This window comes from Triturus cristatus, chromosome 10, assembly GCF_964204655.1.
Source record: "Triturus cristatus chromosome 10, aTriCri1.1, whole genome shotgun sequence".
NCBI lineage: Eukaryota > Metazoa > Chordata > Amphibia > Caudata > Salamandridae > Triturus > Triturus cristatus.
This window is the reverse complement of record NC_140593.1, coordinates 1,239,093,512-1,239,116,806: the sequence shown is the minus strand read 5'-3', so window position 1 is coordinate 1,239,116,806 and position 23,295 is coordinate 1,239,093,512. Positions and strand designations below refer to the sequence as shown.

The 23,295-nt window shown below is 48.6% G+C and overlaps 1 protein-coding gene across 1 annotated transcript; it reads left to right on the top strand.

Moving 5' to 3' along the window:
- Positions 1 to 22,173, top strand: LOC146797172 (selenide, water dikinase 2-like). Its single transcript, XM_085629870.1, has 8 exons — positions 1 to 415; positions 6,474 to 6,577; positions 6,661 to 6,768; positions 7,100 to 7,254; positions 11,327 to 11,417; positions 12,410 to 12,509; positions 15,592 to 15,804; positions 21,053 to 22,173. The coding sequence occupies exons 2-8, from the start codon at positions 6,482 to 6,484 to the stop codon at positions 21,283 to 21,285; spliced, it is 996 nt and encodes a 331-aa protein (XP_085485996.1). The 5' UTR covers positions 1 to 415; positions 6,474 to 6,481; the 3' UTR covers positions 21,286 to 22,173.
- Positions 22,174 to 23,295: the final 1,122 nt, after the last annotated feature.

The following is a 23,295-nucleotide window of genomic DNA, read 5'->3' as shown; positions in this document are numbered from 1 at the left end:
GCATTTGAAGGGACTTCTTCCGAAGCGAATCGCATGGAACGAGTTAACAAATCGGAGCCAGTTTATTGGAGGCTGGTGGTTGGGAGCCGGCCAATCCCCGAGGAGCAGGCCTGTTGTGCCTGCGGACTGTGACCCGCGGCTCCCAGACAACGCTCCTGCAGCGGCCTCAGCATCATGTCTCTGGCGGGTCTACGGCTGTGCGAGGCGGCGCCCCCCGGCGTGGCGCGGCCGCCCTGGGCCCCGGCCCAGCTGGGGCTGCCCGACACCTTCCGCCTCACAGCCTTCTCCGAGCTGAAGGGCTGAGGCTGCAAGGTCCCGCAGGAGACTCTGCTCGGCCTCCTGGCGGGACTTCAGCAGCAGCCGGCGCCGCCGGAGGAGGTGCCCGGGGGAGGGGGCTTCCCGGCCCCGACACTGGGTGAGCAGCCTCGGGGCGCTACACGGAGGGGGGCGGGGGCTGTGCGGCTCACTGATTGGACAGACGGGCTCACGTGACAGCAGCGCCCAGGGCCCTTATGACGTCACACGCTCGACTGGCGCTCTCATGACGTCACGCCCGAGTGGGCTGCCTGAGTTTCCTTCTTTCGTCATTGTGGTGTTGGTTCTACTGCAGACCTGACAATAGCTGTAGTGAGCCCCCCCCCCCGCCCGCTGTCCTCGTGTGGCCGTGGTCTGCAGTCTCCTCCCGGGGGGGGGGGGGGGGAGAGTTCTGCAGGAGTACAGACAGGTCATTCCTATCCCCCGTTTGCAGCTCCGTCCTTGGCCTCACTCGGTGGTTGGTTGGGGGGGGGGGGACTCTGCAGGAGCACAGGCAGTTCATTCCTATCCCAGGTCTGGAGCTCCGTCCTTGGCCTCACTCGGTGGTTGGGGGGGGGGGAGCTCTGCAGGAGCACAGGCAGTTCTGCTGCTGGTCTCACCAGTCACTCCGCAGTCAGAGCTCCTTTCCAGGCCGCAGTCCGCAAGACAGCTGGGAGCTTTCAGAACTCTGACCTAGGAATGCATCCACCTGTTGCTGACCATTAGCTTTGTAGTTTGTAACTCGCATGTCCTGGCTTTCTGTTTGCTGGCTTTATTTGCTTTAGGCTGTCCAACTTTGGGTTGTACCTTTCGTGGTCCATACCCTATTTACTGTATTCTTCCCCAAACTCGCTGTCTGTGAATAGGCCTTAAAATCTTGTTCTTATATCGTCACATTTGCTGTGCATTCAAAGGCAGATGTGCAATTTCAGGTGCTTTTTACATTTCTATCTGCATTTATCTGACAATCTAGCTGGATACTGGGGATAGGAAATAGTTTTTTTCTATCACACAACAACATTTAAAGGAACTGTGTAAATATATCAGAATTATAAACACATTAAGCACATTTTTTGTTTCGGCACATTTTTTATTTCTGAAGTGTATTGGAACAAATACTTTAACGTGATCAAAAGAAATCCTTACACCAGGTGCTGCAATTTGCACACATTTTCATTTGTGTGCTGTATAGTTGTGTTTGTAAAACTGTCTGTGCAAATGTAATAGTAATTTCATTTGAAAATGTGTCTGTAATGGCAGTGCGCTACCATACCATGCATACTCCACCGTATGCCACTCCACTGCAATCTACTCTGCACCACTCTACACCACTCAATGCTACTGCACTCCGCTCCATGCCACTGTAGTCTATGCAACTGCACTCTACACCACTCCAGTCCACACCAGTCTACTGTGCACATCTCCGTTCTATGCCACTCTGCAAGACTGCACTCTACACGTTTGCACTCTATGCCAATGCACTTTGCTCTATAACACAACTCTATGCCCCTGCACTCTACGCCAATCCACTGTATGCCACTCTAATCTATGCTACACTATTCCACTTTATGCAACTGCACTGTACCCTGTACCTCTCCACTTCAATCTACTTTACGCTGCTGCACTCTGTGAGTAGCATGTTTGGACGCTGACACAAATGTGCTCCTTGGATTTGAGGACAATATCGGAGGTTGTGTAATCTGAGAGTAGGGAACACAGATTAAGTTAGACGGGATCTGATCGCGTGTATTTGTGCCTGTCTGTCTGTTGGTGTCAGAATGTACTTTTACAGCCTGTGCTGTTTGCATAGTGGACAGGACACCTCATATGACTGTAGGAGGTATTCCAAATCCCCTTCTGAGAGTCCACGGTGTGCTTCATTGGGTGTTAGTGTGTGCTGGTCTGGTGATCTGGGGGCAACTGGACTTTTTGCAGACAAATGTGTCCATGTGCTTCTGAATGATGATCAGGTATAGTGTATTCTTCTTGCAATAAGAAAAGATCTGTTCTAGCTCTTCTCTGATTTTTGTCTAGGTGTTTATTTAGATAGTGAAGAGGTGGGTGTGTGCAGGAGAGGGGAGGTGTTGATTGGTTTTGCCTGGGGTTTTCGGACTTGTTCAAGATTGGCGAGTAGTCGTGAGAGGGGGACGTTCGGTCGTCTGTCTCTCAATGTTGTGCACTTTTCCTCCTCTTGCGCTCTGTGGCGGAATCACTGTCGCAATATTAAATCCGGCTCCCCCGCCGATCCTTTGAGATCAGACCAACTTCGTCTGGTTTACACATCAGTTTTACCAGCAGTCAGGGAATTTATTAATCTATCGCGGTCCTCGGCATCATTGCCTGCAACATGGACATGCAAAAGTTATTCCTCTTCTAAAGAAACCATCTCTGGAGCCCTCGGACCCGGGAAATTTTCATCCGATCTCCCAACTTCATTTTTTTAGCCAAAGTTACTGAATCCTATGTAAACACTGTTTTGGCTGAATTTGTAGAACAGAACAAAATCCTTGACCCCCTCACAAAACTGCTTTCGCCCTCGCCACAGCACGGAGTCGGCACTGCTGGCTGGGATTGAGGATATCCGTGGCAGCCTAGATGTTGGGAACTTGGCAGCCTTAATTTTGTTGGATTTAAGTGCCGCTTTTGGCATGGTTTCACATGACACCCTTTTAGGTAGGCTGCATGATATCGGGGTCAGGGGGCTGGCCTTTACCTGGTTCTGCATTCCAAAAAAGAAACCACCATACCACTCGCAGGTGCATGCCATTAAGCACGGGGTCCCTCAGGGCTCGATATTGAGCCCTGCACTGTTTAACGTTTATGTTCAACCCCTAGCAAAGGTTGCCAAAAGTTGAGGGATGTCATTAGTATCTTATGCCGATGACACCCAGCTAGTCATTGCCTTCTCAAAAAACTGTAAACTAAATTTAAAAAAGTTTATAGGATCTGTTAGCGATCTCAGACTGGATGACAATCAATTGCTTGCAGCTTAATGCTGCCAAGTCGGAAATTCTTGTGCTAGGGAGAGACTGTGCTCTCTGGTCAGAACAGTGGTAGCTGGATAAACTCAAACCAGCACCAATGCCCAAAGAGGCGGTTAAGAATCTGGGCTTCTGGATAGATAGGGATCTTTCATTTGATACACAATCTTAAGTTCTTGCAGGGGTCTGTTTTGGACTCCTGAGGGGGTTGAAACCCCTGCTTGGATATTTTGAACCAAAAATCCGCCAAACCATTCTCCAGGCCACAATATTATCCAGGTTGGATTATGGCAATTCCCTTATCTGGGCGCCAATAAATCGTGTATCCTACGCCTCCAACAAATTCAGAATGCCGCGGCTCGGGCCTTGCTGGCACTTCCAAAGTCCTGCTCGGTATCTAATTTTTTACCAAAGTTGCATTGGTTGCCTATAGCCAAAATAATTCAGTTTTAGTCCTTGTGTTTAGCACACAAAATTCTGACACAAGGCCCTCCGATTTTAATGGACCTGTTAGCCCAGTACATCCCGAATCGCCCCCTTCGCTCTGCCAACTCAGGATTGGCCTGTACCCCTCGTTTTCAAAAAGTCAGAGCTGGTGGACGTTCTTTTAAGGTCCAGGCGGCCTACCTCTGGAATTCCCTCCCGATCTCTATCAGAGGACTCCAGAATCATATGATCTTTCGAAAGGTTTTAAAGACCTGGCTCTTCCCGGTGTAATCTGGTCTGTGTTGGTTGGAGCAGTCTTTTGGCACTTGTCCTTTAGGAAGCGTTGGGACGCACCGCCGCTGGGGCAGCTATGCAAGCTGTATAAATCCGTAATTAATAATGTGTCCGTCATTATGACATCTGATTTGTGTAGGGAAGATTAGAGGTTCTTGGAGGGTGGTGGTAAAGTGGTTGCAAGGGGGAAGGGCCATTTCTAACCATATTGTGTGTATTTGTCTTGTGAGAAATTGAGTCCAAGTGAAACGTCGTGATTGGGGTCATGGGTGACATAGGTGGTCAGAAGGAGGCAAGGAGTGATTGACAGGCATGCATAAATTCCATGAGGATCTGATATTTGGGGTTCAAGGTCCCTGGGTCCTCAGTATGTTGCAGCAGGTGTGGGTTAAGTGGGCTGTTGCTAAGTGAAGGCATGCATAGCCTGAAGGGTGGCCACGGTGCCTCTTGCAGGATCGCACCGGTTTGGGATGTCTGTCCATAATCTAGCTGCTGCAGGATGCCCGATGTCTCGCTTTCTACCTCTTGCTGTGGATGATGATAAACACTCACCAGGAGCATATGAAGCAAACCAGGACAGAAGTCCCTTGCGCCGTACAAGCTGTGCAGAGGGGTGGGGGAAGTTAAAGCAGCACCCAAGGCTTCTTGCACAACAGGTTAAAACGTGCTCGTCTTAGCTTAATAAGAAACGTGAACACTAACATTAGCCCACACAAAGTAATTAATTAGCCAGATGAGTTAATGGCTAGCCCTTCTCTGAGGGCGGCCGTGCAGTGTTTTTAGATGCTTCCGTAGGGCGGCCGTGCAGGGTTCTTAGATGCTTCCAAAGGGGGGCTGTGCAGTGTTTTTAGATGCTTCCGTAGGGCGGCCGTGCAGTGTTTTATCTACGGCGGTGTGGTGCTTTAGTTGCTTCCCTAGGGCGGCGGTGCAGTGTTTTTGTTGCTTCGGCGGTGCAGTGTTTTTGTTGCTTCGGCGGTGCAGTGTTTTTGTTGCTTCTGTAGGGCGGCGGGGCAGTTAATCGTCATCAGCTAATGAAATGCACCTCAGCAGATCCAATTCACTGTTCCTCTTTCCAATTGTGCTGCTGAGAACCAAAAACTCTAAACAAAATATCCAGTTAGACAACCGTGTGCGGTAACCTGCTTTAGTAGATTCTGTTCATGAATACCACAAAGGGACAAGCTTGGCCAAGTGTCATAATGCCATCATGTGAGTGTAAAGTTCGCTTCATCTCCATTCTGGCACATAAAGCCTTCCTTTGTCAGAGACCGCGCACTCCTTGTGGAGTTTTACTGGTGAACTTGCATTGGAGTCCTGGCACAATGCTTGTATCTTGAATTGGGTGCGATTTTTGCCAACAAATGTTTGCTCTGTCGTATTCTTGTGTGTGTCCGACACGGATGAGTCTCTTGGCACTTCTTCGAATGGATGCGAGGTCCAGTTTATAATGAGTGAAGCAGACAACCAGGCCGAATTCTTGGGCCTAGATTACCGTAGGCAGTGCATGAATATTGAGTTCAGACTCCTTGCTAAGGTGAAGGGGGGCTTGGCAGTGGTTTCTAGATGGTGGTTGTGATGGACTCTCAAGGAGAAGGTGCAGGCCTTGAGCATTAGTGGTCTCATCCCAAGAGTGCATGAGTGGTGCAGTGTTCCTCTTGGTGCTAAGCTCTCCCAGCGGAGGGAGGACATTTTATTCTAACGAGGTCTTTTCATACCACTTGGGTCTGACTGCTGAGGGCACGTTACCCGGGTGTGAATGTGGGTTTGAGGAAGGATGAGCTTTGCTTAAAATTCAGCATCTTTCCTTCAAAGATTAGTGTACATGATTAGGGCAGGAAATTACTTTGATGCCGCCATGATGGAGGGTTTGATTTGGCTGAAAGTGTGGTATGCCCGTGTGGGTGGCTTTCCTTACATGGGTCTGTGAGGCCACCAGGTAGAAGACGCACCATTGGTTGTGCACACACACACTCCCTTAGCAGGTCTCCTTCGGTATTCATGGCACCACCGCGTAGAGGCCTCCGTTGCGTGTGTGTGGGGGGGCTCCATTAGAAGGCTGCTTTGAAAGTCCTGTGGCGCCGCAGTGTGTGCACGAAGCCCCCGCCCCTTGGCTATACTTGTAACCCTTGTGTGTAAAGGCTTCTTTATCTGTGGTAGTCGCCCACCGCCCATGAAGGAGGAGCCCCTTGGCAGCAGTGATGGTACTCCAGAATGCAAGGTTTCACTTGCGATGCCCCCATGGTTTCCTGTCTGTTTTAGCAGTAAGTGTGGCCTGCCTATGTGGCAGACCACTCTTACCGGTACCCGAGACATCACCATGCCCATGGGTGGGTCTCCATCTTACCAGAGACATCACCACGCCCATGGGTGGGTCTCCATCAGGGCTTCTTGTGCTCTTAATATTTACGGTCCCATGTAGAGGACTCCCTTGACCGTGGTCCCTTCAGAGTGACTCATGGTTGTCCTCTTTTTCTGCAGGTATCGGCATGGACTCCTGTGTCATTCCTCTGCGGCATGGGGGCCTGTCCCTTGTGCAGACCACAGATTTCTTCTATCCTTCGGTGGAGGACCCTTACATGCAGGTACTGTGGAGGCACTGCTGGAACACGGGTGGGTGGTAGATGGGGATCTGTGCCTGTCTAATACCCCTTCTTCTCCCTGTTAGGGTCGCATTGCCTGTGCCAATGTGCTGAGTGACCTGTATGCCATGGGCATCACAGAGTGCGACAACATGCTGATGCTGCTCAGTGTCAGCCAGAAGATGAGCGAAGAGGTAAGGCGAAGCACAGCGGCACTTGAGACAGGGGAGACGGAACGCGGAGGAGAGGGGGGCCACTGGCTGGAGGTACCTGTGTGCCCTTTTAGCAACCACTTCTAGAGGCGCAGTAGGGAGAACAGATGGAGAGTCTCTGTAGAGCATACACTCCTGCACCAGTTTTCTCATCATTTATATGATGAATCCTTCTGTCTGGTTTAACGTTTCTTTAATCCTGTGGCCTGGTTTGTGGCTGAGAATTTCCTTGGTTCTGTGGTTTGGGGGTGGAGGTTGGTTGATCTTAATCTACTTGAGTGTATTCTAGTCATCTGGTTTCTCACTCTTCTAGGAGCGGGATAAGATCATGCCGCTGATGGTGAAGGGCTTCCGTGATGCTGCTGAGGAGGGTGGTACCTCGGTCACTGGTGGACAGACTGTGTACAACCCCTGGATCATCATTGGAGGCGTCGCTACCGTTGTCTGTCAGCCAAGCGAGTTTATCATGTAAGTCAGTGGTTACCAAACTTTTTCGACCAGTGGCTCCCTTTATCTATTGGCAGTTGACTGCGGCTCCCCATTGTCATTTTTTTTTGGGTGGCAGGGATGTAAGCTCGGCCTCTGGAGTGCTTCTGTTTTTCTCCTCCTTTGTCCAGTGGTTGGTCTCTTGCTTATCAAGACATCCAATGGTTGTTCAAAAACACAGGGGGGTTCTGAAATCACAGACAGACTGTGCTAAAGTGGTATGTACACAAAAACCTCAATAGTAAATAAACGAGCCAGTTAGGGTTGCCACCTGACCAGTTTTGTACCAGCACTCACCGGTATTTTTAAGTCCCAGCTGGTCCAAAAATAAACACCACCACCCAAAGTTGGTATTTTTATAGCCCTTATGATTTTTACATGCTTCAAACAGCAAATTTAATTTGAGATCACTCTTAAATGTATTCTCGAGCTGTGTTGATGATAAGTGACTAATAATTAAAGTAAGCACCTTCATGCAATGTGCTGCTGTCTGTTGAGTCTTTAGCTGACATGGAGCAGGCTTTGGTCACGAACATTCCCAGTGTGAACAGTGGAACCATCAGTGCTGTGAACTCCCCTTCAAACGGTCTTGTGCTGATTTGTGAGTCACATGTGTAAGCGTATTTTACTTTAGATGAGTAGGTGTTTGTCAGCGGACGTGTACTACCACGTTCCAAAAGGTTTACAGAGTGGTGAATATTTGAAAGAGTGGGGGGGGAGCGTAAGAAGGTTGTTGTCTTAATTTTTTAAGATGAACCAACTGACGAAGTGGTATTTTGTTTGTATTGGCAGGAAAGATAACGCACACAACATAGTGTCATCTTAACACCCCCATACCTTCACAAACACTCACAGCTGAGCGTGATAAAACCTCAATAGTTTTGGTTAGGAAAATATCTCTAATTTCTCAGCTATGCCAGCTGAAGGCTTCTCAAAGCGCTCTTAGCTTCCAAGTGCAACAGAGAGGCAGCTGCAAGGGTTTGGAAATGTTACCCAAATATCTTGAATTATAATGGTTTTTGTGCGCAAATAAAAAATAATATACAGTACACATGTGATGTATTTCCCTATCTGCTAAGCACCACCATCATTTTATTGTTGAGCTGATTACTGGATCCAGACGATAGAAATGGGCGCTATTCTCTGGCTGCTATCAGAGCAGGGAGTTAATTAATATTTAATTGTGTTGTTTCTTTCTTGGCAGAAAGTGGCAGGTCCACTGCTCGGTTTCAGGGGGGGGTGGACTGTATGCCATAAACCTGAATGAACCGCACTGCCTTCAGTGAGCTGCAGAACACATGAATAGGATATTATTATCGTGTATTCAGAGGAAAGTTTCATAAGAATTTGCAATTGCGCCCCTATTCCAAGGCCTCTCTTTCCTTGCATTCGACATTCTTTGCACACGAGTCACCTTCGCTCACTAGATGTCTTCGGATACACACGATTGACACGTTGTGGGAGTGAAGGAGCGATGAAGACATTAGCTAAGCTGGTAAATATACACAAAGTTGTAATTAAACAATCTCACATCTATAATGATTACCCGATTTTCCTGGTAGACGCCATACCTATAGTCACTGCAGAGCACAAACAGCAATAACTCTTGCCATCATGGTCATGATTGTTTGTGTCTGCCCTGCAAACCGTCATACGCTGGTCCTAAAGATTCCAGAGGCTGACAGGTGCGGCTTCCGAAACTCCCCTGCAAGACATGTTTACTCGGGCCTCAAGTGCATATTTCAAATATGCAACTAACCTGTTTTAGAACTGAGGCATACTTAGAGAAAACGTGCATCCTTTCACACGTTCCCAAGAAGTGCGCGGCGCCCCTGGCAAGCTCTGGTGGCGCACCGGGGTGCCACGGCGCACAGTTTGGGAACCACTGATGTAAGTGAACTTCTAGAGGGGCCATCACTTGTGCTGGTGGGGTTGCACGGGGGGGGGGGGTTCATGCCTTGTTTGCACTGGTGGCATCCTGTGTCCCCACACACGTCATGAGGGGGGAGTGGTCTCATGCCTTAGTTTGCACTGGTGGTGGCTTGTGTTTTTGTGCACATAAATTGAGCTTGTACCATCCTTGCAGTGGTTGAGTCCTCTGTCCCTGTACACATTTTTTTGGGGGGTGTTGACATCATTTGCGTCGCTGACATCCAGTCCCTGCACATGAGAGGGTGACTTGTACAGGTCTTTGCACTGGTGACATCCTATGGCCTTGCACGTTTGGGAGGGGTGGCTATTGTTTCATCGTTTGCACTGGCGACGTCCTGTCCCCTTCCACATGTCTGGGGGGGAGGGTATTGTCCTCATTTGCACAGGTCATGGGGTAGGTAAAAGTGCCAATGTTAACTTGACATATGCCAACATACTCTGTACCTACCTTCATACATACAACCAGAGAATGTCGTTTGTCAAAAACAAGACCATATTTTTCATTGGCGTGTGTCATTGTCCGTTGGAAACTGTGGCTTTTCTTTAGTCAATGGCCTTAGTAGTTCCTCCTTAGTACCGCCTTGTCTCACTTTGTTACCTCCCATCAGGACACCACCATTTACATGTGCTGTTACTCGGTAGGCTTTCATTACAGGCTCCGAGTACTATTTGGTTAAATGGATACGCTCTTCCCCGAATGCTTTACTTATTTTATTATGCCTTTAGTTTGTTGTTCGCAGCCAGCACACAGCCGCGTAATTTTGTTTTCTCTCCAATGTGTTTTGTTTACAAGCTCCCCATACAACGTTTCACTTTAATGTCGGCCACGTCCTTTTCTTTAGACAAGCCGCGTCTGAAGAAAGGTGCGCGGCCGCTATTAAGTGAAATCGCGGCATGGGCAATTTTAAAACCCAAAAAAGCATTTGTTTGTCAACTCGAAAAACGGATGCTTTTTGGGTAAAAGCGCCTCATCTCGTGTTTTCACCTTAATGGCAGCCACGCCCCTTTGTTTAGACTCCCCTCATCTATAGAAAGGGGCGTGGTCAACATTAACGTGAAGGTGCAGCATGGGGTGCTGTCTACAAATTACATTTGCAATGCAATAGGTCTGACATTGCGAGAGTTAAAGCTATTAACATTGTAATTTACAATTCCAATTGCTCAAGCTCTCGTAAATGCCAGACCTATTGCATTGCAAATGCTTGTTGTACTGCAAGGTATGAAAAATCTAAATTATTTGCAACCACTGGAATTGGTTGGCAGGAGATCTTCAGTTCAGTGAGAAACCACTGTTTGCGTTCAAGAGGTTCTAATCTTGGAGATCGATTGGCTAAAGCATATGTTGAGCCCCCATGAACAACTCTCCGACAGATTATTATTTTCCATCTAACTCCCATCTTAGGTCATTAGAAGTGCAATACATGCTTAGCTTGCTGTGCAACAAAAATGCTCAAAAGCTTCAATATAAATGGTTTCCAGTCCATTGTGAAGCTTTTCTTGAATTACAATACCCCCAAATCATGTTCTATATATTAAGAAGTAGCCAGTTTGAGAATCACCCAAGAGGCATCTCCATAAGAATTGCCTTTGTAACGTTGCTTCCAAGTGAATCCCTCGGGGGCACTTGTACCTACTTTAGTTACCCAAGCCCACAAGGGACTGTTGGGTCGCCCTTTTGTGTATTATCATTTGCACGTGGGGGGGGGGGGGGGGGGGGAGATACTCCTGCGATCACTTGCACTGGTGGTGTGCGTGCCCTTGCACATGTGGGTGGGACTCCTTTCATCGTGTGCACTGGTGCTGTCCAATGTTCGATGCATGTGAGCTCAGGGGGTGATGGCAGCTTGTGCCATCGTATGCATTGCTGATATGCTGCATTCCTGCACACAGGAAGGGAAAGGGCCTCATGCAATAATTTTCATCAGGGTTGTCTTGTCCTTGCATACACGGGGAGGGGGTTTTACCGTTGCTTTCACCAGTGGCACTTGTCAAACACGATGAGGCATCTTGTAACTGTAAACCTGTGATGGGGAAGAGTATGGTGCTGGTTGTGTCTCTTTGGTGTCTCGGTATGTCGCTGCCTCTGAAGGAGAAGTAAGGAGGTTTTTCCTTCTCGCTACAGGCCTGAAAATGCAGTCCCCGGAGATGTGCTAGTGCTGACCAAGCCTCTCGGTACGCAGGTGGCAGTCAACGCCCATCAGTGGTTGGACAATGTGAGTATTTAAGTGAGTGAAGTCTGTCCCCTGCATCCTGTTGTCACCGCGAGGGAGCATGTCGCTGGAGAGTGATCTTTGTAGGGTAAACCGTCCTTAACACTGGAGTGAGACCTGCACAGGACTCGCTGCCAGGGAGCTAAAGATTGCATTTTCACCTATGAAATCTACCGACCCAGCAGCAGGACACTGCCCGCGCTTCTGCAGCTGACCCAGGGCTCGCTCGTCACGAACTGTTTTCTGGATACTGGTGGGATAAATCCGGCCTGTATGACCAGAGTTCGGGTAGCAAAAATGATAAACTTAAACAAGTCCCTGTTGAGGAACGAGGGAGTTGCCTTTTGGCCTTTGTACGTTGTGAACACAATACTAGAATTAAAATATTGGACATCCTGGCTATACACAATTTTAACGATGAATGCCTCTAAAGGCTGCTGATTTACCTATCAAACCTCTCCTCCCTTCCCTTCCCAAAAACCAACTCTGGGGCCTTCTAGCAGTAGGTGCAGTACTGGCTCATGTTTATAAGTCACAGGTGGGAGCACATACTAAGGACCTTGGTGCCCTTCCTTTCCCCGAAGGGTACTTCAGTGTTGGGCATTAGTGCGCTGCCACCAGCCCCTGGAGTGCCATGCCATCACGTAGAGACCTGCGTCTTGGATCCCAGCATCATTGGAGCCTCCAGAGCACAACCCATGGCTGTGCTCTGGAGGTCATTGGTCCTAGTGGTCACTGGCCTGACCCCTGTCCGGGAGGTTGATGGCACTAGATGAAGCGCCCACTGCCCCCCACAGAAATGTCTCTGAGGCAGCTCTCTTGCGTCGGGAGCATAGTTGTGGGCGGGTGTGTGCTTGTGAGCCCTGACGAGGGAGAAGCACTAGGTGATGCCACTCAGCGCAGGCTGGCATTCTTTCCGGCAGTCCTGCTTAAACTAGTCATGCACATTTCCCTTGACTAATAATAGTTCCTGTTTTCTACTTCTGTTTCTTTAGCCTGAGAGGTGGAACAAGATCAAGTTGGTGGTCTCGGAGGAGGAAGTGGAGCTGGCCTACCAGGAAGCCATGTACAGCATGGCCACTCTGAACCGGACTGGTAAGCGACTCGTGAGCTGCCACAGCTTCCGAGAGCACTCTTCGTTCAGTCGTTTGTGGTTACGCTATTGCAGCATTCGTCTGTGGCATTATCTCCATGATGTTGGTGTGTGATCTTACAAGTCCCTTTCCTTGCAGCGGCCCTGCTGGGGGTTCGGCATTGCAGTTGGTTTTGCCTGCAAGCTATTGCGGTGCTTGATTTGACATCATTGTGCAGATTTTTGTTCAAAGTTTTTTTTGTTGTTGTTGTTGCTTAGTGCGGACAGGAAATGGATCGTATCTCATGCTGCCTCTGTGCACTTGCCGACCTATTGATGTGTCCCCTGTGGAAGTACTCTGGTGTGTTAGCTTCTATGTGTGCATGTATGCTCGTGTGTCCATTTGTCTTCATTCCGTTGTGTGCATGTTCTGCATTTGGTCTGGCGTTTGTGGGTCTGTCTGCAGCGCTATGCAAGAAGCAAACCTGATGGGATTGTCTATATAGTCAAAAATGTGAGTGCGGCACGGCCCTTCTTGCAGACTCCTCCGCTTTTTGCTGGGTTCAGTGCTCGTTTACGGACTCTGAGCACTGGGTTGCTGCAGTGAGGGCACAATGTCTGCTCCGACCCCTGAAGCAATGTGCAGTTGGCTAATACCTGATTGGCATATTTAAAGGACCTATCAGCCCTTAGTATATGGTTCAAAGTGACCCCAGGGCTGGAAGTTGAATGTGACTCGTGACTTGCAGCAGCTGCGGCGCCACCACTAAAGTAACCAGTGAACGCGACTGGACCGGTCGCTGCAGTCTGGCTGTGCAGTTTTAAACGGCAAATTCACCCTGGAAAAATATACCTTTTGCCAGAGCCAAAGCTTGCTTTTTAATGCTGGCAAGTTGCCTCCAATCACCGTGGGCAGATGGCTGGTGTTTAAAAACGTTGGCCATGTTCTAGATGTCCTGGCAGTTAAAAATCTCCAAAGCTGTTTGTCATTGTGGCAAACCTGGCTCTTCTGTAGAAAAGCGCCAGGTGAACTTAAAACACCTTCTAATGTGAGCCCTTTGCTTGGGAATAGCTAGACTCCCGATTCAGGGACTCAAATGAATAGCAGTTTAAAATCTAATCTGAAGGTAAAGTTGGATTTTAAATAACTATTTTTAAAATGCCACTTTTAGAAACTTGGCATTTCCCTGCCTAAAGCCTTTTGTAGCCCTTTCTGAGATGCTTCCCAACTGTCACTTGGTAGCCTACTGGAATGTATAAAGTACTACCAGGAAAGGGGGGAAAAAAGGACCTTGGCTAGGAGGGGGGGGGGGGGGGGCAGTATGACCTCCTGACAGGATGGCCTAGGGCAACGTGGCCACCAACTCTATGCCTTCAGTGGGGTGGCCCCTGTCCCAGGCAGATGTAACCCACACTTAAGCCTGCCCAGGCATTCTGTAAGTAGCCATAGTAATACCTAGCCCAGCGGGGGAAGCACCGGCCCCAGACTAGTTTTGCACGGTCAGTTCTGCATTTCCTTAGACACTTCATGGGTGTGCCCAGAGCTCTGACAAAGGGAAGAAAGATTCTGCCCTGTTGGATTGTGACAGAGCAGGCCATTGTGGGATTGTTCAGGGCCAACCACCAGTAAATGTCATCGTGGGTAGGATTGCCCCTTGACCCATTTCACTATTGGTTGGGGAGTCCCGAACCCCCCCCCCACCCTCAATCTAGTGCTAGGTATAAAAGTGGCTCAGCTGGACACAGTCTTCAGAAGACTGATGACCGGTGGAAAACAGAACAAGGACTGCACCTGCTGAGCCACAGGACTGGAACACCGAAGGAGGATTGAGCCTGCCGTTTACCTGTGGAGAGAAACTCCAGGGCGCAACCTGCTCCCACTTGAACCCAGAAAAGAAGAGTGGACTCCAAGGTCTAGTGGGCTAGCCCCCAGTTGAGCTCCGGGACACTCGGTGGGAGTAGAAATGCACCTGGGCCAAGGCAGTAGAACCTCTGCTGCCTCAGTCCTTGTGATCTGAGGGAATATATAATGCCGGGGATGACCACAGAATGTCATTTTATTTTCAAGAGCCACTTGAGTTATTGCAGCAGGTGGCGGCTTTGAATAGTGACTGAGCCCACACCAGCGAGTTATTGAACACTTAAATCATGTGCATTATTTACACAGGAGCCTGAGACTTGCCTATTGCTGGCCTTGAGCTGTAGTTAGAAACGCACACCGCTCCCTGCTATCCCTGTTCATGATTCCTCTATCCTTGGCTGCAGGAAGCACTGTTTCTGGGTCTGTTCATAGGGGTTCCAGTTGTTAGTCCATGGCAGCGGTTTGTAACCTCAGAGTCCACGACCCTCGGGGGTCTGCTGCACCTGTTCTAACTATATTATCTCTCCATAGATAAGTTTAAAAAAAAAGAATCCGAAGCCCTTTAAGCCATGTTTTTAATCGGAAGCTGATTGCTAGTTCAGGACTACACGTGTGGGAATGCGCTAAATTGTTTCTGCACTCTGAGAGCCAGTGTTCTAAGCAGTTTGTGATCTTTGTGTACACAGACTGCCCAAAAGGCCCTTCCGCTGCTGTACTTGAGGCACTTGGACTCCAAGCACCTGCACTTCTTGTATTGAAAAGGGGTGTGTCTGCACCTCTCAGCGGAGCTGAGAAATGTCCACCGTCAATACGGCTTCCCACTAGACAGCATGCACTCTGGCATAGCAAGCATGTGGTATTTCTAGCTTTAATCCACCCACTGTCTGTGGCACCAAGACCCTGCATGATCTCCAGCTTTGTCCGTGCCAGTCTTGATTGCTGCCCTGCGTCTGAGGTCCGTGTGAGTCCTGTTAGTACTTCTGGGAGCTCGGGTTACCTACTGATTTGTGAATGACAGTGGTCGATCTGGTGTGTTGTTCTCTGATTTAAACTTGAAGATAAATGTGCTAATTCCATATAGTGTGTACGTGTTTCTGTGAGTCTTTGTTTTCGACAAATTTTAGAACTCACTTGGGGTGCTACCCTCAAGTTGCGATTCAGTAGGGTCCTCCGAAGTCCAAAGGCTAAGTGCCCCTGGTGTTGGGCATATATAGGCGACACATGACCCCTGCTCTCTCTATCAGCTGCAGGCCTCATGCATACTTTCAACGCTCACGCTGCCACGGACATCACCGGCTTTGGCATTCTGGGTCACGCGCAGAATCTGGCGAAGCAGCAGCACAATGAAGTGTCCTTCGTCATCCACAATCTGCCCATCATCGCCAAGATGGCTGCTATCACCAAAGCATGTGGGAACCGCTTCAAGCTTCTACATGGCACCTCGCCCGAAACATCTGGTAAGCACTCTGAACAAAAACTGCACTTAAAGTACACAACTTAGATCTTCATAATTTCATAACATTTATTGCAATGCTCAGTTTATCAATTTAAATCGGACCAGTGGTTCTCTCGAAAGTTCTTGCATTCTTACATTTCATTGCCATCTGGAAACGGGGGGGGGGGGTCAGTGTAGAACAGAGAAAGGGATGCAAATGAATTCCCTCCATGTCCTGCTCCTTCCGAACACTTTCTCTTCATTTTGTGCCCCCTGCGTTGCTGCACCTGAATCCTCTGCCTGGGTTCTTTAGGGAGACGTCCTTCGTTTCTCCAGCGGTTTAATAGTTGAATGTGCCTCATATGCTTGCTTGAAGCGGAGCAGCCCAGGGTGCACTGCTCTACAGGTTGGTGCATAGAGATCTCATGCCTGCTCACGGCACAGGGTGCTGCGTGCCACTCACTCTGTGGTGTAGTATGATAGTGTTACAAGGCACAGGAGACTTTCTGTTGGAAGAGCGACAATGGATTATGTAGAATCTGCTGGAGCAGCACCTGCCACACTTGCTGCCTCCTTTTGTACGGGCCACCGCTGTGACTTGAAGGCCGACCCGTGGGTCACCAGCAGGCAGGGAGCAGAATAGAGTAAACGGGCCATTTCAGCTTTGTTGTGGAACTCCTGCTCAAGGTGACCCAAGTTGCTGCTCACTGTGGTGGCCATTTCTTCAGCCTCCCTTTCGCTGCATGGATAGTGCAGGTTTGCTCAGAAAAGAACAATGCAAATGAAAAACCTCACCGTCCAGTTTTAGATACTTAACCTTATTTGTGATCAATTATTTCCAATGCTGGGGCACCGCAGTAGCATCGGGGAGTATTCTGAGATGAAATGCACCGGCACTGTGCTTCCCAAACTCTTAAGAACTACGACCCCTTTTTTTAAAACAATTAACTTTCGCAACACACCGAGCTTTAATGGATACGAGGCGGGTGATTTTTGCATGTAACTGAAGCATCCTGTTGCAGTTCACTGTCAGACTGCAGATTTTTCAATGAAAATGGCCATTACATTTGCACAGACATACAGCTTTACTGAAATAACTGCACACAAATGATGATGTCTGGAAATCTGGCTTCAGTGAATATCTATCATTTGTGCATCACAAGTAACAAAGATTTGATCAGATTTCAGAATTACAAAAAAACCTGCTTCAGTTTTGCTTTCCTGGCGGCTGGATGTGCGCAGGTCATTGAGTCATTTATATTTTGTTTAAAAATGAGATCGTGCGGCCTTTCCACTCACACTGCACTCGTGCAAGACTTCACATAATTCACTCTACTTTGATTTCTCCGACTGCGACGTGAGAGTAGTGTGTAAACACCAATCCCGATCGTATGAAAAGCAGCAATTTGTCAGACAACGAAGCCTGACAATTGGCCTCTAGCTTGAAGCGCAGCAAATGTTACAAGGTAAGTGCAGGGTGTAAAGGCATCTTTACTTATTGCTTGGACTTTGGCTCCCCGCCAAAAATCCAGTTCGGGACGCCATGCACTCGTGGGAAAAGGAACCATTCAGGGATATATTGAGGCTCAAAGGTGTGCTTTGCCCCCACATTCCGTTCAGCCTCTTGTCGGTTCATCCACAATAAGGGATGCAAGCCTCTTCAGTCACTCGGTTTACTCGCACCTTGTGTGTGCGTCTGCTGTGCGCACTCTTGTTGTGCCTAGAACGTTACTAATTGTTTAACTAGAGCTTGTTTCAAGGAGTCTTTTGTTCCCTCCCCTGAAACCAAAAATAACCCTGGATACACTGCCCTTTAGAGTCCCACCCCTTCCTCCCCACGACACTCTTGTGGGTCCGCTGTGCCTTTTTCTCTTGTTCCTGCTGCAACCCAAAGATAGCAGAGAACCGCAATGACTTGATTAAGCACCACTGACCGCTTCGCGATCCTACGATTTTTAACAGCCTGGACAAGGTTGTAGGAGTGGCTCGTTTGAGGAGATGCCATAAAAAAAAATACCCTGACCTTTGCCCCTCTTGCAGTAACAAGTTTCAGTGATCAGACTAACGTTGTCTGTAACCCATGTCTACTGAAGGACCACAAAGAAGTGGCCCGTTTATTAATCGGACCAATTCATTGCTACCCTTATTGTGAAGCATGGCAAGAACACCTCTTTTGAGGGCTATTAAACTATAGTAGCGACCAAAGCCATTCAGTTTGTAGTGTTTCGTAGAGTAAGAATTAATAATTCTACGTGGTCATGAGGCTTACTCGGAGAGGACCATTTGTGAATTAAACCTGGAGACCTGTTACCACATATTCATGTTCATGAGCGTTGAATGATTTGTATGACATTTTTACTAACACAACCCGTAGCAAGATGGAGGAGCTTGTTCTACGCATGGACGTCACGTTAGTGCGCTTCACGGTGGAGTCTTGGGTGATCACAGGATGTGTTGACCAAGGCCATCTGCAGTCTTTTCCCACAGGAACGTTACACTTCTTACTTTCCACTTATGTGGTAGTTTGTGGTATAATTTAATGAGTGGTACCTTGCTCCGAGGAGTGCTCCGCTTCTACAAAAGTTGAAGACTATTAGGCAAAAAACTGCATCCCTTCATGTTCCGCTTTTGAGAAGGCTGTTTTATTTTATTGAACAAATAATTGTTGGCACCCTATAAGAGGCTGTATTGGCCAATTTTCCTCCTATTTTCCAGGCCTAGGGTAGTTTGCAGCACGCTGAACTCCGTGAAGTACAAAAACTCAGCTGAGTTCCGCAAATGGTGGAGTGGAGTCCGAACTGCCATTCGCACTGATCTTCATGCCGCTTGGATAGAAATTGTACCCGAGTGGCAACTCGCGCTCACCAACTTACCATTCGCGGGGAAAAACTGTGCTGCACTACGCAGAGCGGAGTTTTCTGCATTTCCCGAGTGCAGAAAACTCAGCGAGTGGAGTTCACCGCACAGGCCTGCTATTTTTTTTATTAAAAAAAAAACATGTAAAATGCTGAAAAGAAGTCCCATGCGTGATTCAACTTTCACAATCCCTTTTTAAATTCAGTACTATCATGAGCATACCCCCCCCCCCCCCCATCTTACTGCAGCGCGTGATCGGACGGGCCGCTTCTGAACTCCATAAATACCATTTCTCTTTGGCAAATGGCTTTGCACAGAAGAACAGTTGGCACTTTTTTTTTCTGGCTTTAAAAGAATACATCTGCTCTTTAGTTAGAGGGTCTTCAATTGGGACACCTTTTGGGACTTTAACCCCTTCGATGCTGCGCAGATTCCGCCGCTGTGCTGACGGAATCTTGCGCGGGCGTGGTCATGACGGAATGGTTCCGTCATGAGCACAGCTCAACCGTGGGTCATGACGGAACCATTCCGTCATGAGCACCGAAGGGGTTAAATAACTGGAATAAGTTCCAGCGCATCCCAAACAGGCGACTCATACTTTGAAAATCAAGACAAGTGGTGCACTGTGCCAGTTTGCCATCTTGGTATTAAAATACAGAGGGATCCGAGAGTTTCGTGCCGGGACCCTGTGGAACACAGTGAGGAGACGCATGTACACTGGCATCTCGCTCGTTGCCTTTAGTGAGGACCGTTTCAACAATTAAAATCTGTCTTCCCAGGCTCTCTGATCTCCACTGAAATTCTGCTAATTTTACCAGGATCAGTCGTTTTTGTCTGGGTGGTTTTGTCTGGGTGGTCTTCACCCTTTACAAAAAATAGTGCGCTGGCAGTACCCCAATTCAAACTTCTTTTCTGGGTGGCACAGGGGAGCTAAGCCTTTCATTGGTACCACCCTGAAGATAGAAAATTAAATGGCCTCCCTGTATACCGTTAACCGCCATCCTTACTCAGCACCGCGCCCAGCCTCTTCCAGAAGTCAACGAATGCCTTAGGCAGCATGATCCACGCCTGGCACAATCTTGCCGGGATCCTGGGCCTGGAGCGCGTTTATTTTCATGGAATGCACATTGGCAAGTACCCGCAGCTGGGAGGTGCCGCGGAAGCCGCAGCTGGGAGGTGCCGCGGAAGCCGCAGCTGGGAGGTGCCGCGGAAGCCGCAGCTGGGAGGTGCCGCGGAAGCCGCAGCTGGGAGGTGCCGCGGAAGCCGCAGCTGGGAGGTGCCGCGGAAGCCGCAGCTGGGAGGTGCCGCGGAAGCCGCAGCTGGGAGGTGCCGCGGAAGCCGCAGCTGGGAGGTGCCGCGGAAGCCGCAGCTGGGAGGTGCCGCGGAAGCCGCAGCTGGGAGGTGCCGCGGAACCTAAAGCGCAGCAGCTTCTGAGCTGGATGACTTTATAGGGATGGAGCGGATCCTCGCCTTTAGATATCTCCTCCTAGTTTAGGGTCTGCCACTCCATCTGGACGATGAGCCCCTTACACTCGCAGCCTTAACACATTTTAGGATTAAAACCACCATAGAGCGATCTTGTCTAAAATATGAAGAGCGACCACGGATGGCAGAGCGGGCCTTGCTGCACAGCGAGGGGGAGGCTGGCTTGGGAGAGGCAATATCAGGCGTAGGGGGCCCTCGAGTGCAGTCTGCAGAGTTAAAGGCTGGATAGCTGATCTTATTCATTGTAATAAATGTGTCGAGACGCACACACATCCACCGTGATCTAAAACATTTGGGGCTCCCTCCGAGAGTACTTGATCAGTCTGAATTCTTCAGATGGAGAGAGCCCACGTGGGGGTGTAGAGGACCTTGATGCAGGAAGGGGTTCTGGTGTGTGGGGCCTCCTCCATCGATGCACAGTATGATTGCATTCTGACGGGATGGGACATGAATGTGAGGTACCCAAGTGTGGGAACGGAGCACAGGGGACTGCATCATTCACCTACAATCTATCGGCGCACTGACGTGCCTCATACCCATGCGCATGCGCTCTGTTGCTCCTTCAGATAAAGATTGTCAAATCTTGAAAAATGTGAACTTGATCTGTTGGCCTTTGTCTGGTGCGATCTCACTTCTGTACTTCCGTCCCACTAACAATGCTGCGTTGTTTTCGGCATTTGTTTTGGAAACTGATTAAAATACAAATACAATGCATGTATAGAAAAATAAAAGTAGTGTTCCTGCATTGCTCCCAGCTCGAACCTGCAGAAATGTCTCAACAGGAACGAACGTACTGCTATTAAACACATTTCTTTTTTTGGGGGGGGGGGGGGCCTGTGTCCTCGTGAGCCTTGGACACCAGCCTTCTAGTTATGAACCCTTGTTTGCTGTGTTGTACTTATTCGCTCTGTTCTCTGTACCTGTTGCAGGAGGCCTTCTGATCTGCCTGCCCAGGGAACAAGCAGCCCGTTTCTGTGCGGAGATCAAGTCCCCAAAGTATGGCGAGGGTCATCAAGCCTGGATCATCGGCATCGTGGAGAAGGGAAACCGCACTGCGCGCATCATTGACAAGCCTCGCATCATTGAGGTGACACCACGGGGTGCGACTGCCAGCACCCATGACAGCAACAACACCAGTGCGAGCCCCGATGCCATCGCATGAGTGGACTTGAGGACTGTAGCAGCACCGTGTGGATCAGAAGAAGGCCTGAAATTCGGGATTGGATCCAGTGCCTTTCACAACACAATATGAAATGGGATGGGGAGATCTGAACAGCAACCCTTAAAGATGTTATCTTAAATGTGGTCAATTCTTATAAATTATCTTGCAGCCACTCGAACGCAAGGTGTGAGTTGTGGCTAGAAGGGAAAGTCTAGTTATCGGAGACCTAAAGCGGAAGTCTTGCTTCTAAATCTGTGGCTTTGCATGCTCCCGTCTGCATAGACAACCACCTTCCCCATGCCCCCCGCATTCAGACTGTGCTGAAGCCCTTGGATTGCCCGCATTTCTTTACATCTCCCAGAAGTACTGCTGATCGGCACTTCTGGCCTTGGGCTGTGATTTAATTGGAAACTGGTGGCTTTAGCCGTTTCCGGCTCCCTTAAAGTGGGTAGGAGCAGACACGAGGAAGGTTTGTAACTTTCACAGGTGATCAGCAACAAGTTATATTTATGAATTGTGATTTGTCGGAGAATGATCTTCAATGCAATTATGTGTATATAATTTCTTGTAAGAGATTATTTTGCTAAAAGTGTAAATATCTTTTGAGTTCTGCCTCGGTACAAGGACTGCTGTTTCCTGCCTCTGGACCGGGCCTGACCTTGCAGCGGAGTCGAGCAGCCTGCTGTTAGGTGAGAGCCAAGTGACGATGACATCGTGGTCTAGGTTTGTCTATCACCAGTGGCCTTCGCTGTGTTCATGAAGCAGCTCCCCTCAAACTCGATGGATGGTAGGGGAGCAGTGGAGTCTCAACAGTGACCGGCTCTGGGAAGCGGACCTTGCAGTGTAGCAGGGAATCTCCGCAGATCTTCAATAAACATTGCAGTCTCAGTCAACAGTGTGTGCGTGTTTATTGCGATCTACATGTGATTTGCATGTTCATGAGTGTAGCACAATCTGGAGCTCTGCTCAGCAAGATCGGAGTCTTGTCCCATTCTAGTATTTATTTTAATACCTCATTTATATTAAATATATACTATTTTTGTAAAAAATAATAATTTCATTAATGTATATTTTTTTTACTGTTTAAAAGGTATTTACATTGTTTATTATGGGGTTTTATTTACACTATTTCCTATGGGGTTTCATTTTAAGTCTCTACCCCCTTTATTTTCTATGAGCGGGCACATCGCCAGAGGTTGGGTGGGCATGTGTAGTGATGGACTTACAACAAAAGTATAAGTTACTACAAAAGTTCAGTTTGAGAATACAGTAAACTTACTCAGAAGAGCAGTTTGTGAATCCGACTCTTCGAGATCCGTCTTCTGGAGACTGGCACGGTGGGCTTTTGTCTTGGAGTGGGCTCTGGATATGCCCTGGTTAGTGTTGGACCTTAGGAGGGCCTTCAAGTTCTGCCACCTTTGTGGTGGCGCCATTCTATCTCGCTTTCCAAGCCTGGTGGCGGTCCGCCTGCAAGATGTGTGGCTTTTTTTTCTCCTTTGTTTCCCACTGAGTGTAGAATTATAGCTATTCTTTCTGGTCAGACTAAATGAAATTTACCTATTGGGTTCCCCAAGAGATGTCCCTGGCCACTCAAATTCATCATTTATACATGAACCGTAGCCGGTATTGCTAGATCTTTCTGGGTGGAGTCCGTCTTTTGTGCCAGTGAGAGCAGCTGCTACTTCACTTTGCGCTGCACTTTTCTGGCTTCAGGAGCTTGTCTGCCAGCAAACTCCAGCTGTTCAACTCAAACTGTTAATGCTGAGGTGTGGATTGTAGGCCTGGATATTTCCAGGCCACCCCCCCCCCCCCATTTTTTTCCCCCTCCAGATACTAAAATGTATGTTCGAGGCATATGAGCTGCAGATTGTACACTTAATAATAAAAGCAACAGTGATCCTCAAGAGAAGGGATGCTTGACAGATAAATATAGTACACAATCGAAACTATATTCTAGAAGTCCAGCCGGACAACTGATTTAATGATTCAAATACATATACAATCTTCAAA

Coding starts and splice junctions, on each gene's coding strand:
- LOC146797172 (XM_085629870.1), top strand. CDS start 6,482: ATGGACTCCTGTGTCATTCCTCTGCGGCATGGGGGCCTGTCCCTTGTG. Junction 11,418..12,409: donor CCCATCAGTGGTTGGACAAT/GTGAGTATTTAA, acceptor CTGTTTCTTTAG/CCTGAGAGGTGGAACAAGAT. Junction 12,510..15,591: donor GGCCACTCTGAACCGGACTG/GTAAGCGACTCG, acceptor TCTCTCTATCAG/CTGCAGGCCTCATGCATACT.